General features: G+C 37.0%; 1 protein-coding gene across 2 annotated transcripts in view; it reads right to left on the bottom strand.

The window, feature by feature from the left end:
* The window catches only part of LOC135748884 (disabled homolog 2), a 43,711-nt gene extending 24,661 nt beyond the window's left edge, over positions 1 to 19,050 (bottom strand). Inside the window, exons 1-2 of one of the 2 annotated variants that reach the window (XM_065267188.2) lie at positions 18,812 to 19,050; positions 1,901 to 2,109 (exon numbers count right to left, since the gene is read on the bottom strand). In XM_065267188.2, the coding sequence (XP_065123260.2) occupies positions 1,901 to 1,982 (82 nt within the window). In that variant the 5' untranslated portion in view covers positions 1,983 to 2,109; positions 18,812 to 19,050. The remainder of the gene's footprint in view (positions 1 to 1,900; positions 2,110 to 18,811) is intronic. The other variant, XM_065267186.2, reaches the window with a different exon arrangement.
* Between the last annotated feature and the right edge of the window lie 773 nt (positions 19,051 to 19,823).

Here is a 19,823-nt window from a genome sequence, read left to right as displayed (position 1 = left end):
AACCTAAAAAATAATAAGCCAACTAACCAACAACACTACTAGGTATAATTGTATAGACCGTTTCAGCGGTAACAACATAAACAAGCCGCTGTCGCGGTCCGCACGTAACTTCCGGTAAACTCCGCTAATAATAAATAACAACAAATTCTTTAAACATAGTTTATTTATATAACAAGCAAACAAAACAACACATAGATTACCTAGGAAACCGAAACATTTGTTATTTTCGACGAGGCATTTGTTCAAGAGATCAGTTTAGCAACTAGTCAGACCATTAGAAAAACGAAACCGGAAGTAAGGTTCGGATCCAGACGTGTATCACGTGCGTCCGATGAAACCATCTATATGTTTTGTTTAATTAAAATATTACATTTTAAAACTGTTTTTGTCATAAATTTTCTTTTCGGGGGGGCGCGAAAAAATGCACTGTACACAAGGGGGGCCGCACGCTAAAAAGGTTTGGGAACCACTGCAATACACAAACAAAGTATTTTTTTGCTATGTAGAGGCAAAAAGGGGCAGCTGTTTTAGCTGTGTGAGTAATGTCCATATTTGTAAAAGATCAGAACGAAATAAGTTTAAAAATTATATAAAGTGTAAAAAACAGGCAATGATTTAAAGAGATTCACCCAAAAATGAAAATTCTGTTATTATTTTCTCATCCTGAACACAAACAAAGATATTTTGATCATAGATGGTAAGATACACTAACCGGTACCCATTGATTTCTTTAGTATTTGTTTTTTCATAATTTATCAAAATGTCTTAATAAAGAAACTCATACAGGTTCAGAACAACATGAGGGTGAGTAAATAAAGACAGAATTTTCATTTTTGGCTGTAATATCTATCCCCTTCTGACATCACCAGGGGAGCCAAATTTCAATGACCTATTTTTCACATGCATGCAGAGAATGGTTTACCAAAACTGAGTTACTGGGTTGATCTTGTTTACATTTTCTAGGTTGATAAAAGCACTGGGGACCCAATTATAGCACTTAAACATTAAAAAAGTCAGATTTTCATGGTATGTCCCCTTTAAGTAGCATGGGTATATTTGTGGCAAAAGCCAAAAATACATTGCATGTTGTACATTTCCTATCGTAAATGTATCAAAACTTTTTTCGTGAGTGGATGCAGTTGCTAATGACTTATAATAAACATATGCCTTTGTCTATGTTTAAGTGTTATAATTGGGTCCCCAGTGCTTCTATCAACCTAGAAAATATGCAGTAACTTAGTTTTGTTAAACCATTTCCTGCAAGCATGTGAAAAAATAGCTCATTGAAATTTGGCTCCCCTTGTGATGTCAAAAGGGGATAATACCACCCCTTAATCTGCACTATCCAACCACAGCACTGCCATTTAGTGCAGAGATCAGCTCATTTGCATTTTTAAGGACACACATTTTTGCTCACACCTACAAAGTGGCAATTTTAATTTCAATCTATATAGTATTTTAAGCTAAAACTTCACATACTTACTCAGGGGACAACAAAGATTTATTTGACATCTTAAAAAAGTCTTGTGAAAATTCCCTTTAAATGCTTTGATTCCAGATTTTCAAATTGTTGTATTTCTGGCAAATATTGTCATATGCTAACAAATGTATTTTTTATTCAACTTTTATTTATTCAGGTAATGTATAAATCTCAACTTAAAAAGTATTCTTAATCAGCAATGTTAATTCTTAGATCAAGCTGCCTTTTCATGTGGGGAACAATGGCATTATTTTCAGGCTAAATTGTATAAAGGATCAGAGTTCACTCACAAAATAGGCGCATTACATGTTTGTTGTGGATCAACTTGGATACCAGTCCTGATAGGGATGTGCACATCACTGGAAGTCCACTAATGACATTCCAGTAGACAATTTTTGTCTTTTGAATTTTGTCACATACCCTTTTTCTTTTCTTTTTTGGAAGGTGTCTTAAATGCTGCCTGCTCAACCGGTGGTGTGTTGGTTTCCACTTCCGCAGACATGTTTGGAGTCCAACCTTGTTCAAAACGGGTGTGAAGACAGGACTGGTTGAAGCACTCTTGGTCTCCTCTTTGCAGGGTGTGCACCACAGCTTGCCTCAGCAGTGGACTGCGCTCAGCTGTGCCCGCACTGGACAGCATGGAAGAGAAAGACAAACAGAAAACCGACTTAGTAGAAGCTAAGAGAAAGCTTAGAAATGTAATGTTAACGCGCGGTCCACATTGTCTATTCGTCTATTGTTTTAGGTTACACAATAATCATAATGAATCACACGTACACAAAGTGACACATAATAATTATCAATATTCCAGATATTAACTCCACCGCAGTATAAAGTAAGCACTGGTCTCTGCTGATGATCAGGACAGAATGGGTGTAGATTTGCTTGAAAAAAATTGTCATACAGCATGACTACAAAATTACTAATTTTATGTAAGATTTTGCTTGACTGAGGTGATGACTTGCTCTGTAAAAACATGCACTTAACCTTTCCTACATGCTAACCAGCGCTGGTTTTATCCCTGGCTATGAACTGAATAGATCAACAAGCACTACCAGAAATCAAAGTGTTTGTGCTTACTAGGCATGGGCCGGTATAAGATTCTGGCGGTATGATAACCTTTAGCAAAAATACCACGGTTTCACGGTGTTACGGTTTTGCCATTGCAACACTAAAATGTGTTATTTTTTAAATGCCAGGTAAAAATAAAGCCTTTAAATTATAATATGCTTTCAAAAAATATATAATATTTTTGTAATGTATATTAAATGTAAACATCAAATCAATCACATGACTTAATGATTTAATGAATTTTGTATAAACACAGCTCATACCTTGGAGACGGTATCACAGAATATTTCAGTGGTTTTGAAACCTTGACTAGGGATGCACCGAATATTCGGCCACCGAAAATTTTCGGCCGAAAATAGCCCAAAATAGCATTTTCGGCTTTCGGCCGAAAGACTTTTATCACCGAAACAATACGGCCGAAATGTTGTGATGACGCAAACAGAAACCGCGACCTGCACGTGCTTGTCTGAAGCAACATGTATGAGGCGTGGATGTATTTAACCGCAAAAAGGCGCTAAAGTACACACAGAGGCACATGCGGTTGTGTCCGGTCCAGACGTGATCATCACAGTGAGTACGCTCTTCAAAGATCAGAACTCTTGATGTGTAAACTTTAGAGAGAGTCGCGCAAATGTGTCTCATACTGTATAGTCCATTAACATACATGTGCCGAATAAAGCAATGAAAAACAACGTAACGTTTTTATGCTGCGCTGTTTGGGATTCGCCTTCGTTCTCTGTGTGCGCGCGCGCGTTTAAGTGCTCTCAATAGTGCACACACGAGTGAGACGCAAACAAGCGAACGTAAAATCTTTCTGTTATTGACAGGGCACATATAAACAAAATTATCTCCAAAGTATTCTTTTTCTAATAAAAACATTTGTTTATGTCTTAAGTGTATGTATAGATTACAGTCATAAACCAGTCTCTGCTTACAGTAACCTCAAATAACCTACTGAAGTCTAACAAAGAGACAAATAGCTCTAAAAATAATAATATAATATTTAATTTATACAATAAAGACAGTGTTATGACTCATTTAATTTGATTTCTGTACCAAATGCTAATGTTAGCCCTTATTAATGTGCAGCTTTGTTCTTTTTTATAAATGTTTGTAATTTCTTTATTTGTTATTAGATTTCCCCCACCCCCTTTTTGCTGATCTGAAAAATAATCAGATCCATGCCTCAAAAACTGTAATGTGATCTGAACCGTGAGTTTTGTGATCTGTAACAAACCCCTAGTAAAGTTAGTACACAGTGATAGCCATAAATGCATTTGTACTAATAATTGGCATAATAATTTATTTCGGTGTTTCGGTTTCGGTTTTTCGGCCTTGGTTTCCTCATTTTCGGTTTTCGGTTTCGGCCAAGAATTTTCATTTCGGTGCATCCCTAACCTTGACTGTTTAAAACCTCGGTATACCTTGAAGCCGGTAATCGGCCCATGCCTAGTGCTTACACAGAAGCGAATGAACTCTGGAGCATTGTGCTGGGTTGACTGCATTGTTCAGCCATAAATACACACTAGCCAACGCTCATGTTTTGAGTCTCTCCTCAAGACTTATCACAGGTGAAAGGCTACCGACATGTTTTTTTTTTATTCTACGACCTGTTCTTGTCAAGGTCTCTGTCACAGGTTAACTGAAAGAAGCATAGTCCTGTTAGCTTTATCTCCCACTGTCTCTGCATTGCAATTATCCCACCCTGCACCCGAAGACAGGAAGTGGCGCTTTCTTTGCATCTGGGATCTATTTATTCTCCACCTTCCCAAACCACAAACCAGCTATCTTTGCAGATTTGTTTTCAATCAAAAAAACGTGAGGCGACTCCTACATGAGAATACTTGGGATTCTTTTTTCCTTACCCCACGACCAACTCAATATGTCTATAAATACATTCACTTTTAACAGGCTTTAACTCTTTTCCCTTGAAATATCCTGCTGGTAAAACACACAAAACAACATTGCTGTAATGTTGCGTAATTATGAGAAATCTAGGAATTGGCTGCTCCTATGAAGCATGAATTATCCAGATGGGCAGTTTAAATGTCTAGAGTCCAAAATATCTGTTGTCAGTCCTGTTGAGTATCTAAATTTAGTAGAGCAACAGAAGAAAACTTATTTTGTAGTCTTGTGCACAAATTCAGTTTTTCACAATCAGGTTTTGTACTGTATGAATTTTTAACGCTTGAAGTCAAAGAGACCCGGAAGATTAATGAAACAAACAACAGTCATTATAAAATTAAGATGAGTTGGCATTTTTTGTGACTGGTATCCATTCTAGTAACATGTTTTCATTTTGGGGTCAAAAAACACAAAACCACACAAAATTTGCTGTAATTATGCAGCTGGTTGCCAGTAACTTACTGTAGAAGATAAAGACTGAATATGCTTCATGTTCATTTAACTTTGAACAAACTGTTGCCAGTAAATAACATAAATGTAAAATCTACAGTAAGTTACTGGCAGCTAGTTGCTAGTAAAACCCAGTAATACTGTAATTTCTACAGACTTTTTTTACAGTGTACAGTAAAAATAAATTGTTTGTACCATACATCAGTTAGAGTCTGAGCATGTAAAAATACATTTCAAAGAATTTACTTCTTCATTTAGGGTCTCTAATGCTGCGTTTACACCAGACGCGGTAGAGACGGCAAGCACGAGTGATTTCAATGTGATGTCTAGTTTGCGCGAATTGAGCGATGGCGCGGTAGGCGCGAATGATGCTTTTTGTGCATTTTGCGTTTGACGCAAATTTGTGGCTGAAGCCCGAGTTGAAAAATTTGAACTTTACGGATTTTCACGCCGCGTTAACCAATCAGGAGCCTGCTTGCTGCTGTGGCAGCAGCCCTGCCCGGAGTCACTCATTCAGCATGAAGGCTTGATATTGTCCGTGAGCAGTCACCTGGAGCTTTGCGACACAAGTTCTTATTTCTGTAGACACAGGAATAAAACGGACCTCGCTTGGAAGAGTGTCAGTGAGGACATTGGGCAACCTGGTAAGTTGTAAATACACATTTCACTTTTGAGTCACGTGACTTTAATCGACCCGTGCCGTTTATTTCCCCCCTATATTAAGGTGACTAAATTCAAACCGGCAACTCTCTCGATAAATGCACAATCAACATCAGCCATCCTGCAAACAGACAACCACAAGAAGCGGATTTTGCCTCTGACGCGCGTCAAATGTTTGCTTTTTCCGCGGATCACTTCGCTCTACACTCGCGAATGCATTCAAACTGTTCAAGCTGCAAACTAGGGGCAGTAGACGCGATTTTGATGCCTGAAAAGCGGTTGGTGTAAACGCCGCATAAGAACAAACATATCATCAAGCGATAGGACCCCAAATAAACCTGGCAGTAGTGTTAATGGAGTTCAGGTCTTTTTAGTTCCAGTCCTGGAGGGCCAGAGTCCTACAGAGTTTAGCTCTAACCCTAAATAAAGTAATATGAGCAAATCCATCGGGATGACATTTGTATAGTTAAAACTTGAAATGTAAATTCTCAGAGAATACATTTATTACCAATATACTGAACCATCTGTTTATATTTTCCTAAAGCTCTGATGATAGAGTCCAGACATCAGAAAATGTTTTGGAAGTTTTTGGAAGACCAAAATTTTTTAGAATTTCTATCAATGAACTCTTTCCCCGCCATTGACAAGTTAACTCGTCAATTAAGAGAAAACGCTTCCCTGCCATTGACGAGTATTTCTGGCAATCCATAATACCGCTATTATCCACCAGGTGGTGCTCTTCCGCAACTTCTAAAACCCAGAAGTATTGCCTTAGGGCAAACAGCTATATATGTCTGTGTATGTTTTGAGGATCGCACTGAATCTAATCTCTATCAAACGACCGTCACAAAAATTTAATTATCTCAGCTTTTTGCTGAAAATTTGGTGTTGGGTCAAAGAGATAAAATGCACAAACCAGAAGCATTAATATCCAACAAATGGAGAAGGGATAGCTCTTCAAAGAACAAAAATATTTATTTTATTTTTGTATGCACTTTTTTGTGACATCTCGCTGTTATGGACGTGGCAATTCTGAAAGCTGCACTTTCTGAAAAAAAAAATGCTTTAAAAACTTTAATAGAGACTGCATTTATATTAAATCCACCAAATGTTGACATATGAGATACTGTATCAGTAGGGTTAAAACATTTTTAACTTTTCATGCTCAAGTTGACATTTGCATGGAATTGCCCAAATAACATCTTTGTTTAAAATCAGTTCTCATGTAATTGTGAAAAGTAATTATTCCCCTGACACTTATGTGTTATGTATGTTTTAGAGATATTAAAATGATTTCTCTTAGACCAAAAACAGAACATGATGTTAAAAATAGACTGCATTCTGTTGTTGAATTCAGTTAGACTCAAAACAGATATGCTTTCGTGTGTCGCCTCATATAAATTGTTCTTGACCCATAATCAGCTTCACCTCTCCACACCAGCGACCCACATGTGACCCTAAATGTCTGCTGGCCGTCTATAACTGGCAGGGCAGATTCTATTATAAGCGACTGACCTTCCCTGAACAACAGCTGTCTGCAACTCATGGTAGACGGAAAAAACTTGGCACACTGTATGTGGTGCCCTTATCAGACATGTGATTTCCATTCTCTGAAGGAATGGAGCTGAGGAAGGCTGAAGTAACGGAATCAATTTAAACAGTATAGATACTTTGAACGGACATCTATCTAGCTGACATCCCAATCCTATTAAGCTGTCAACAAAAGATAATGACATATTGGGGGATATTTACTAAAAATAAATTCTCCCCATTGTTACAATACATGCAGTGTGTGCATTGTTTCAGCACCCAATTTACAAAAGGAATGAAGCTAATCAGATAACAATGCAAGCATGCCCACAAAATCTGTTTGGAAGGCATTTGCATTGCACTGTTCTCAATCTTGCAGGCCAGTTTCAAGTGCCCAGTAGTGAAGGATACAGCAGACTACACAGCAATCTGACATCTTTAGCAAAGATTGAACGGCATCACCCCGTGTTCTGTGTTTTTTCTTAGCGTTGGTTTAGATTTTTACTGGCCCTGCCAAAATTAGCACTGGCCCCACCAAAAGCACTAAAATAAATAGGCCTGATTGTTGTCTTTATTGTTTTTGACCCATGTAGCCTTAATAAATAAGGTTATAACAGTAGCCTACTGTACTTTTCAGTTACAGAAACTGAATTGAAAGCAATCAAATGTAATATTGCATAGTCTTCACTGTATAAATTAGAAATATAGATTAATCCTTAATAAAAAGAGTTAAAGCAACACTATGTAGTTTTTTACCTTTAAATAATGTCTCTAAAATTATTTTAGTGATAGAACAACTTTTAACTGGACAAATTGTACTGTTGCTGCAACCTGAGCAGCCTCCTAGCTGCTACAAGCACTCTCTGAAAGTGGCGGCTCTGAAAACACAGCCCCGCCCCTCCCCCTGCCTGCAGAAGAGTGTCTGATACCAGGCACTGTTGCGCTTTTCAACCACATGGGGGAGCTGAAAGTCATTTTTACATGGAAACTACATAGTGTTGCTTTAATCAGTCAAGACAGTGCAGGGTTTCCCGCAGCACTTTTCAGTTTGGGCGGCCCCCCTAAGCTGGGAAACCCTACCGCCTTAACTAGGTTGTTAAAAAAAAAATTGGAGCAAAAAAGGCCATCAAGTGCATCTCGGAGAATAGCACGGACGCGCTTCACATCGTGAGGGTGCACACGCGCCACATGGCCGAAATGAGATAAAGACGTGGTCCGTCATGTCTGGAGGATAGCCAGTTGATAAAACATGTGTCCGTGAGAACTGTAAGTGGACTTATGTTTTGGATTTATTTAAGCCTGTTATTGTATTAGTCTATAGTTCTTGCAAATTTAAAGTAAGTTAGCTGGTGATTTTGTTGTTTGAGCAGCCTGCTAGCTAGGTTTTACGTGCCTGTTGATTCGATATAATTGTTGAGCGCTCTGTTGGGAGTGGGAAATAATCAGTTTTTACATTTTTCGCGCTATGTATCATTGTTCACCAGACGTTTTACAACATCTGCTTTAGATTGTGTTTATTAAACCTTTAGTTTCACTTTATCACGCAGCTATTCCCGTTGGAGGTAAAAACATTTAATTCGTTAATAATCTAGTATGTGTTCATTTTCTGTCATAGTTTTTTCAAAATTAAGTTTTATTTGAGTGTTTCAAATAAAAAATATTTAAATTTTCATCATAACGCGTACGCCCCACCCTTTGATTGTCACACCCCTGGCCACACCCCCCCTGCCAAACCCTACCACCTTAACTAACAAATTTTCTGCGGGAAACCCTGCAGTGAGTGATTTTTTTCAAGGGCTCCACGATCAAACGATATCGTGTCTATTGTTATTTTCCTAACGTTATCGAATCCCACCTGCCTGTCATTTTCAAATAATCCTTTAGACTTCCATTAGCTTTTCAAGTAGGGGTGTGCGATATGATTTTTTTTTAATGTCTCCACGATCCACCTTTCCGGAAATATCGTTGTATCGTGTCTACATCATAAGGAACAAACTGAGGCGCGCGCTACATCAAGATGGCCGGGTATATACATTTTTCCGCATTCATCTCGCGCAAGCTTCTGTGGAGCTTTCAAAGCAGTGTTGTCAGATGTATGATACTTATCGTATATGTACCATAATTTTGACCTCTGTATTATCAATAAAGAAAAAAATCCCATAATATACGATAATTTCCACATTTTGTGACACTTCAAATGGTGATTGCAATCATAGGGCTTCTTTACTTATTGATCTATCTGTTGATCCGACAACTACCATCATAATTGTGAGGTGAATGCAAATGCGTGTAATGCATGTCTTCTATCTCTTGGTTTTGGCTAGAAGGGAAACAGCTATGCCCTAAATCTCACAAGATGTTGGGTTAAGGGTTAGGTTTAGAGTAGGATTAGGATAAAAACAGTGTTCATTTGGTGATATTGGTAGTTGCTGTTTCATTCTCCATCTCTTCTTACGTTATGTCTTCTCGGCCAATCGTTGTTGAGAATGACTCACTTTTTTCCAGTCGTTTTGATTCTCGGACTAAGGTAAACTTAAGTCATTTATCTACTGGAAAAATCAACAGGCTATCAAAAGTTGTTTGTCTAGATAAAATAGCTGTATTCTGCACATTTGACTTGTGTACGATAATTTCCTTCCAAATACCATCATTTTGAGGTTCTGGTACGATACTTGGACATTTCCAATCTGGCAACTCTGTTTTAAAGTATACTTATCGTGGCTATGCGCCGATGGCCATGTTCGACACATATGCATACAAATGATTTCTTATTCAAATATTACTCTACCAGGCCGTACTGATTTGGCAAAATTTACAGTACAGAAAAAAATGTAGGTTAATTAAAAAAAGTAGCCGATCCACCATTGCAAACAAAGTTTAGAACAAACATCAAGAAAACAAAGAACATGAATCAAACATTTTGGTGACAAGAATTATCCACAGCTTTCTGTTCTTGGAAGAAGTGAAAATAAAAGAAGAGAAAACGATAGTGTGCGTGTGCAAATGCTGTCTATTTCCTTAATAGACAATTTTTGTAGTGTAGTGTCCTGTAATAATATTTTCTCACGCATGCGGTGTTGTACGCATACTGTCTGTGCACTGTCTGTGCATATTTTTTACCTTGTAGGACAGAATTTTTTTAAATGGGGGAATTAATATAGCTGTATTAAGGCTCAGTTATGGCAAAAAAAAGTATTTAAAAAAAAAACATGAAAAAGAACAGTGTGTGGGGGGGGAATAATCGTGAAATAGTGATTTTCCCTAAAACAATAATGATATGATATTTTCCCCATATCGTCCACCACTACTTTTCAGGTGTGTTGGTTTAGGGTTAGAGCTAAATTCTGTAGGACAGCGGCCTTCCAGGACTGGAATGAAATAATCCTGCATATAACTACATTAACACTAGTGCAAGGTTTATTTGGGTCCTATCGCTTAAAGATCTAATGGATGCGGATCCAATATACTGTTACACATGCGTTTTATTTCAGAACTGTAAACATTAACTTACTGTTACATTACTGACTATGTTTACAAGGATAATCATGCCACTTTGAGATCATTTCGTGTAAATAGGTCCGCTCAAGTGCAAGAAAACGTGAACAGGAAGCACGTGAACAGGGCTGTCCTTATTGTGTACGTGCTTATACTGTGGGTGTTTCACTACAGCTCTATGAACCTTCCAAAAATAAGCTGTTTAAAAAAGTTTATTTAAAAGTTTTATTTAATTTAGTTTATTTCATGATTAACAATGTCCAACAGTGGACATGCATACAATTATTCAGTCTTTTCTCTGGACGTCACAGTAAATGGAAAATAAAAATAAAGCATTTCAGTCCAAACAAACCAAACATAATTCATGTTTTGTTGTATTTCCAAAGTTTAAGTTTACATTCTGGGCCTGGAACAGGGGTAAAACAATAACATTTATACAAATAAAGAAAAGCAGTGGATGAGTAGATTAGAAAATAGGAAATAAATAAATAAATAATGTTGAAACTAAGCCCGCATATGGTTGCCTGTGCCTTAAAAAACTTTCCCAGCTCTTATTCAGAAGGTTTAATTTCCTGGCCAAAGGTAAGCACGAGAAAAACATCAATATTTACACTTTGTGGCTGGTCTGTCAAGACCTCATATATTCTCTATTTTTTCCTGTCTTCTACTGTCTGGGTCTTAAATATACTCACAGAAAAAAGGTACATGAAGGTACAAAAGTTGTCAAAGGGTCGGTACCTTTTAAAAATTTACAAATTGGTCACTCTAAAGTACACGCAAGTATACCTTAAAGGTACATATCTGTACCTAAATGGTACATATTAGGACCTTTTCAATAAAGGTACAGCCCCAATGACAAAAAAAGGCACAACCTTTGTACCTTTTTCAGAGAGTGTACTAGGTGTACTCTTCCTCTACAGAGGAAGACGAATGATATAAACACCATCTTTCCTCTTCCTTGAGTCCCTGGCCCCAACACTGTCACATAAACTATGGAGTATGTGTAAATATGCACAAGTAAGCCAGGACACATCCTTCCCTGATCAGTGCCAGGAATGTCAGACCTCTGAAGCAAACACACTGGACAGAGAAAATCTCTAGGGTGTGTGTTGTCAGTCGTCAACAGGAAACTAAGGTACGAGGAACAAGGACCTGATTGTACCCATGCCACATACAAGACCAATAAATGTGTCTAATAGCATCGGTACACCTCAAAATATTTCAGGTAATGGCTGAGAAAAATGAAGTGTTTGAGGATAGAGATCAGAGTGGAAACTGGTCACAGAGCAAATGAATGTAAATGATGGGCTAATAATTAATTTAAAAGATAACCACTTATCTTACCCTGAATCTAAATCTCGCTTAACATCTGCCATGGTTTGTATGGTGTGGTGGCAAACCATGAATACTGTAGCATTACTGCAAAAACACCGAGATCGTTACCAGTGTAATAAGGATTCTTATTATTTATAATGATACTAGTTTGTAACATTTTGCAAATCAAATATAACATTCAACTAGTCAATTATTGCATGACATTCAAGGCTCTGGATCGTAATGGTTGCTATGGCACCGGTTTGCCAGTAAGACAGGTATGGACAACTCTTTTCACAGCGGAGCACTCACAGGCTGGCTTTGCACTGCAAACACACAATCCATCATCCAAGACACATAATCAAACAAGATGAGGGTATGTATACATAGTGTACACAAAGCCTTAGAAGAAATTTTAAACATTTACATCCCACATTCAATGACAGCATGTTAGCATGGATCGTATTAGGGGTGTAACGGTACGCAAAAATCACGGTTCGGTGCGAACCCCGGTTTTGAAGCCACGGTTCGGTTCATTTTCGGTACAGTAAGGGAAAAATGCAAACATTAAACTGCAGGTTGTTTATTACTATAAACTTTTTTTTACAATTTGATTACACTTTTTTTTAAACAGTTTTTATTAAAATATAACACATAAAATATATATAAAATGAAAAAAATAATAAATAAAATATAACAGAAGGTAACTCTTTTCTTAACCTTCTCTTAAACTTTTTCTACTAAAACCTTGAACTAACAAATTCAATTCTTGAATACATTAATGAACTATTAGCCTACATTTTTGCCACCAAAAATTTTCTGTTTTGATTTATTTTGGATTGTTTAACTCACAGTATTGAATTGGCTATGTACCATCTCTGTATAAAAAATAATATTACTGCTCTATGTGTAACTGCATAGCAAGCAACATGATGATATACTTATTATACACTCATTTTGAGATTAGTGAGCTGCATACATAGCCATCTTTGATCTTTTGCATGTTTATCCTAATCTTTGCTTGTGTCGTCAATGTAAGCTGCCTGTGACTTTACTAATGAAGCCCTCCGTAGCTGAGTAAGCCCGGGTTACAGCTCTTCTCTGTCCCGACCAGCTGATCGCATTGTGACAATGATATGATTGACGTGATGTGCAGATGAAAAATCTGATCACGCATGCCTTATTCTCGCTGTCACAGAAAGCGCGTCTCATGAATGCGTAGCAACGAAAGACGTGCATCCTCTCACGCACTTTTGAAAGAACAAAGCAGCGCGTTGACACGCGTTTAACATGCGCTTTTAGATATGACACGTAAACGTTTACATCAATAATCAAACAGATATACAACTAAGTAAATAAAAATCTTTCTGTGGGCCGAATTATGTTATATGTTTGACAGAAGACTTGCGCTGAACGCGGAGACTTCCGCCACTTAATATGTTCGTGCGGAAACGCACGTATTATGTTCCGCACAGGCGCACACAAAATGCATTCGGCCTTTCGGTGCACGTGTGCACCGTGCCGAAAGCCCTGAACCGAAACGGTCCGGTTCGAATACACGTACCGTTACACCCCTAGATCGTATGCAAAAATCCTATAATTTCTGGCCTGAAAATCAAGGCACATAGTAAAATAAACGAAAAACCATCAAAATTCTTATACAACTTCTAAAAAGAAAAACAAACGATTATTAATATATAAAGATATCCTGACAGACCTTCAGAATACGAAGAGTTCCGATGCAAAACCCTCTAAGTGTGTTTTTTTTTTAATCGGACTCTTATGTTTTAGTAGTTTTACTGTAATAGCAATGAAAAGATTATTATTAGTCATTAATTAAAATGCCTAATTATCACAAATGTCATTTTAGTCATTTCATTGGTATTTTACAAATTTTACTGTATTTCGCTGCAAAACCCTTTAAGTGCATGCAAACTTTTTTGGCAAAAAATCTCCACTTCCAAAAAAGTCGGTATCCACTTCAAATTCAGGGTGAACAGGTTGCTTTAGAGTTTAGTTATCAGGGCGCCATACTGCAATCAAATGGTGGCATTTTGCCCCTAAAATTTGATAGTGTGCCACTGAATTTTACATACAGTCGCACATGTGCGACCAGTAAATTTGACCTTTTTTTCTGATGTGACACTGAATTTGAAACAGCACATTGTACTTTCTGCATCTATTATCAAAGTATGTATTAGTAATACAGTGGAAATTTGTAGAAATGTGATTATTTTGTTAGCGTGTTGATTTACGGTATGTGCCCCTAAATTTTTTGGTTGCGCCCCTAATATTTTCAGTTGAGGGCCACTGTGCTATTAGTGAAAAAAGTGAGGAGCCCTGGTTATCAATAATGCATTTGTATTAAATTACCCCAATAATTATTTTATAAACATTCAACATGTTTTTACTAGGGGTGGGCGATAAACCGGTAGAAATTTGTCAACCGGTAGCGATGGATAGACCGGTAGATTTTTACTATTGTCTCTATTGAGGTTACGCGCCCAGGTCATGTTGTAGTCACGAAAACGTAACATTTTTACACACATTTAAGCACCGCAGTTTTAAAACAAGTGTTTCTAAGCCATTGAAACACACAGAACAGTGCTATAGACGGTTTTATTTTATGCATGTGCGGTGAAGCGATTCCGGTCTCTGTTTAATGGTCTGACTAGTGTTTGAACTGAACTCTAAAACAAATACCTCTTCGACAATAACAAATGTTTTGGTTTCCTTAAGACGAAGGAAGACGGTGATCATGGATTACAGCTATTTGATGGGAGGTTTTGCAGCCAATCTGTAGTTAAAATTACATACATTATATAGTACACATTTAACACAGTAACGTCAGCTAAGTGTAGTTTTTAATATGCTTTAGCCATGATTTGAACTAAGGTAACCTATGTGTTGTCTATTTTGCTTGTTATCAAAAATAAACTACTCTTAAAGGACTCTGTTGTTATTGATTCTTTGGGGGGTTTACCAAAAATTACGCTTGTTCCACGAAAGCCGTTTGTTTATGTTGTTGTTACTGCTGAAACCATCTAAATGCAACCAAAGAGTTACAAGAACATACAATTCCTTATAGATCTAGTCATTTATTTGTACACCACACAAATGTATTTCCATTTATATGCACAAACTAAGTGACACATTCTGATGGTTTACTTTGTGGCATATAGTAAATAATTAGGCATGGGCCGGTTACCGGTTTCAAGGTATGAAAAGAACACATTTTAGTGTTGCAATGGCAAAACCGCAATTATGTGAAACCATGGTATTTTTGCTTAAGGTTATCATACACTGTAAAAAAATCCGTAGAAATTACAATATTATTGCAGCTGGGTTGCCGGTAATTTACCGTAGATTTAAATTTATGTTATTTACTGGCAAGAGTTTGTTCAAAGTTAAATAAATTTTAAATATTAACAAGTCTTTTTCTTTACAGAATAATACTATACAATAACAGTCCCATGCAAAGCATTCTGGGAACCAGAAATCATCATCAACCTTTTTCAGTTTTTTTGCTTCAGATTTTATTTCCCAGAACGTTTTGCTTGATGCTGTTATTTTAGTTTTACTCTGTAAAGACAAAGACTTGTAAATGTTAAATGTTCATTCAACTTTGAAAATTTTTTTTGCCAGTAAATAACATAAATTTAAATCTACGGTAAATTACCGGCAACCCAGCTGCAATTTCTACTGATTTTTTTTACAGTGTACCATCAAAATCTCATACCGGCCCATGCCTGTAAATGATGACAAAAAAGTAAAAAAATAATAATAATTTTCACTATAAGTATGCGATTAATCACACAAAAAAGGTGTGAATAATCCTTTAAAAAATTGTACTCGACTGACAGCCCTACTTTGTGCCAAGAACATTCAGTAAATATGATTACTACTGGAGTGTTTAAAGGCTTTTGCATCTAAGCTCTTCATACATTACATATTACAAACAAGCATTTAATTGACTACAATTACTCTTTAAGCAGATACCTATAACATAAATGTTAAACATTTGAATAATACAAGCAGAAACAATACAAGTAATGTTGTCATCCCAAATCTCGAATATAGGAATAAGGTTTAGTAGCATTCAAGCTAGTCTTTCACTACTTAAACAGCAGAAGAAATCCATACCCTTTTGTTAAAGTGTTATCCAAAAACAACCACAGAAATGGATATCTAGATGTCTTTAGCGAGACTGGTGCTCTCAAAATGCAACTGTTTCATTAAAGTGGATTGTGGGAGTTGTTTCCTGTTGTAATATAATTAAAACAATCACATCTCACACAGTAAATCATTATGTAGTTAATCTTCTCAGCATGAGGTCCCGTGATAAATAGAGGCGTTTTGTTGAAGTTAAAACATTTCAGAAGTGCAGTACACCATAATTTTAGCTCCCTGCTTGTGTGGTCGGACAGGTGTTTTAAACCTGCTACAAAACAGGTATTAAAACGTCTAGTGCACACAACCCACAAAACTTTGTTAAATGCATTGAATATAACAACTGGGACTGCATAAAACACTGAGGAAAAATCCCCAGGATTGCTTGGGTCGTACTAAATCAATCACCCAAATTTATTCTGAACATACATCTGGGACACGATGTACTTATAGAGTATTAAAGGATGAAGAGGATGACAACTTAAAAGAGAAAAGCAAAACAGAGTTTTCAGCACAGGCTAAAGGTTGTTCCAGGTCAGCAAGCAACCCAGTGATTTTTGAATGTTTTGTCCTGAACAAGAATGGATGGCAACAGTGTCCGCCCTGTTAAGGGTCACAACCTCTACTGATAAGGGTTGGATACAGTCATTGTGTGCTTTGAGTTGGTGTATTTTGGATCCATGCAGAAATGTGCAGACTCAAAATTCAACAGCAGCGTGGGGGTCCAGTGTTATCCTTGCAGATAATGAAGAAAGCAAATGCTTCCACATCTGGTTTCAAACCACTTTTTCTTTCTTTCCAAACATAAAAGTAAAATCCGTATTTTTGATGGAAAGTGCAGAACAAACAAACACTCAAGCCAAAGGTCACTTACCTCAACATGTGGCTACCACACTGAAATTCAACTCTACACATAAAAGAGCAGCCATGACGTCTCTACTGACCTATATATGTCCACAATGAAATACAATAGCAGTCCCTATTGTCTCATAAAATATCAGAGATTGAAAAATAAATAGAGTCTGTTTCTTTGTCATTTGGGATACTTTCTCTTTCTAAAATATGTGGGCCTTTTATTATGACACCGAAGTAGCTTGTACGATAGCATTTGAAAGCTTTAGAGAGTTTTGAATGAAGGACATAAGGGAAACTAAGTTGAGTGCCAACATCTGGTTCCAATAAAACTGCACACATTGTACCAACAAGAGAAAAAGGAATCTGAGTCATACAAGCATCACTTTTTTTAAACTGCAATTTACATTTTAAAACGGTTAAACAGTGTTGGCTCCTTGTCCTTGGTAAAGTCATTTGCACATATTTAAGTAGAAACACATTTGAAATCGAATGAGATTGAATGCACATGTCTGATGTTTGTTAGGAACAAAGACATTTTTCTTCAATGCTTCAGATACATTTTTTATTTTTGATGTTAGAATACTTAAAAGTCGAGTCATATTAAAAAGATACATGTTTCCTCAACATTGCCAGCTTTGAGAGAGGAACAGGAATGTATTTACTGTGGCATTTCCTCCTCTAACAGTACTTTGGGGGATGGTGAAGCAATGGGAAAAGTACGAAAAAGGCCATACAGGAAAAGGGAGAAAATTAAGATCTCAAAGATCAAGTCAGTGAAATTTCTCTCTTCCTTTTCTCTTGTCTTCTAATGCCTGTACTATTTCCTATACCTAAAGGCTTTGCCTTGCACAGCCATTGAGATCAACCTGGACTTACAAGCAGTACGTTCCCTTGAACTGAGATCATACCTGCAGCCAAGAGTAAACCGTGTCACAGATGCTCTTTAAAAGCCGAATGTGCTTTTTGTCTCACTAATGAGCCATTTTCAAATACACGAGACATGTGTACTAAAATAGTGAATGTGTGAAGTATAGTTTAAGCAGAGATACATCTTGAAATAATATGTAGCTAGTCCATGACCATCAAAAGATCGGACAGCAAGCATATCTCAAATCTTGTTGAAAATCAGATTATGATGATAGGGAACTCTGGGTGGCCTTAGTCCAAAAATCATGAGTAAAATCCAATGCTATTGCATGTTTTGATTCTTGCCTGCCTGGATTTAAACAGTAAACATTTTAAATGTGGTCTCAAGTCTTCACTTTTAGGATGTGGTCATTGGTTTTGAATGCAAACATGTGTAAATTTAGGTTAGACCACTACCAAAGAGCAGTCATATCAATGTGCAGAGAAGCATTACAAAGCCTTACGTTTCATTTCTGAGATACATAAACATAAAACTTAAAGATTAGATAAGGGGGACATAACCTTATACTGTATAGCCTTATTATGAAAGGCCTGGCTGATGAGCAAGACGACTGAAATATCGATCAATGCTTAGGTGCTGCTGCTCAGCTTTCATGCAACATGTAAAATCTCTCTCTCTCTCTATTTTATTTAACATTGCCTGATCTCTTCCCCACTGTGAGGATGGTTTAGTGTGCGTGTTATGCTTTTGGAAATCTGTAAATAGCCGACACAAGACGACATTGCTATGGAGAGCCAGAATTTCGAGCCAACATAACGGATTTTAGGAAGCAACAGAGCTCCTGGTGCAGTAAATGGAAACAGACAAATGTAACAAAAAATAAATCACGAACGACTTCACGTTCCCTCTCATTGACGCGAATTCATTATGAATCACAATATCATCCATTTCATAGCGCGGGTTAACTGACACAGCCTGACATTCGTACTACGTTCATGTATTAGGCTACTTACCTTCATGTAGAGATTGAACGGAACCTTGCATACTCCTACAGTTGATTCCTAACCGGCAGTGAGATGAGTGCGGTATATTCCCGGTCTTTAATCCCGGGCTGTGGGTGTGAGATGTTGAACGTTCAGGTCTTATTCCCTGGATGTTGGCAGCTCTGCTGAGGAATGCGCTCTGATGTTACTGCTGCAGCTTCGGTAACTCCCCCTCAAAGTGAAATTTTAACCCTCCGAGGACCAGACTGTATCCTCATATTCACACACATACGTTTCACAATCCCCATCGTCATTTCAGTGAATGTGAATTACAATCACCTCTCAATGGCTATTGGCTAATACATTTGTCATAGATCATCAAATGCTCCCACTCCACCCATATATTTACTGCTAGTCTTTGCAGTTTTTCCTGGAGATGACAGAAAGTCATGTTGTTCCTGTCAAAATATTGTGCAATACTTTACCATCACCAAGATGTTCGTTACACAATTTCAGTGACTTTATACCCAAAACTGTTTGTACTTTGATAATGTATTTTTTAAAATTATAGGCTATAGCTATTTTTTAAAAACATAAATTTCCTTTTTAACTATAAATATCATAACATAAACATAAATATATTTATCATGTTTTATAGGTAGCTATATGGGGATATAGGCTTATGTTGAGATATATTTGAGTGAAAACTACACTATATTTTTAAACGCATAAATATGAATATATAGTTTTATATGTTTATGTTTTTATATATTTGTGGTCAATATTGTGATATTAAATCATCGAAATTGTGATTTAAAAATTCTATTTAATACATCATAAAAAAAAGTGTGAGGGACGCACACAGTTTACCAACATAATGCTATAAGCTGTTGAATCCACCCCCAAGTTTTAGTCATATTGTGGCCTTCCTTCTGTGCATGGGGCTGTGGGATTCATTTTCCCATTTTATAGCCTTCAAGATTAAAAAATGTCAGTCTGATCTTTTGAAAAGTAAGAGTGATGTTTGGCTATTGGCTTTGGT

Source organism: Paramisgurnus dabryanus, chromosome 5 (assembly GCF_030506205.2).
Source record: "Paramisgurnus dabryanus chromosome 5, PD_genome_1.1, whole genome shotgun sequence".
Taxonomy (NCBI): domain Eukaryota; kingdom Metazoa; phylum Chordata; class Actinopteri; order Cypriniformes; family Cobitidae; genus Paramisgurnus; species Paramisgurnus dabryanus.
This window is presented reverse-complemented; position numbering and strand designations above follow the sequence as displayed.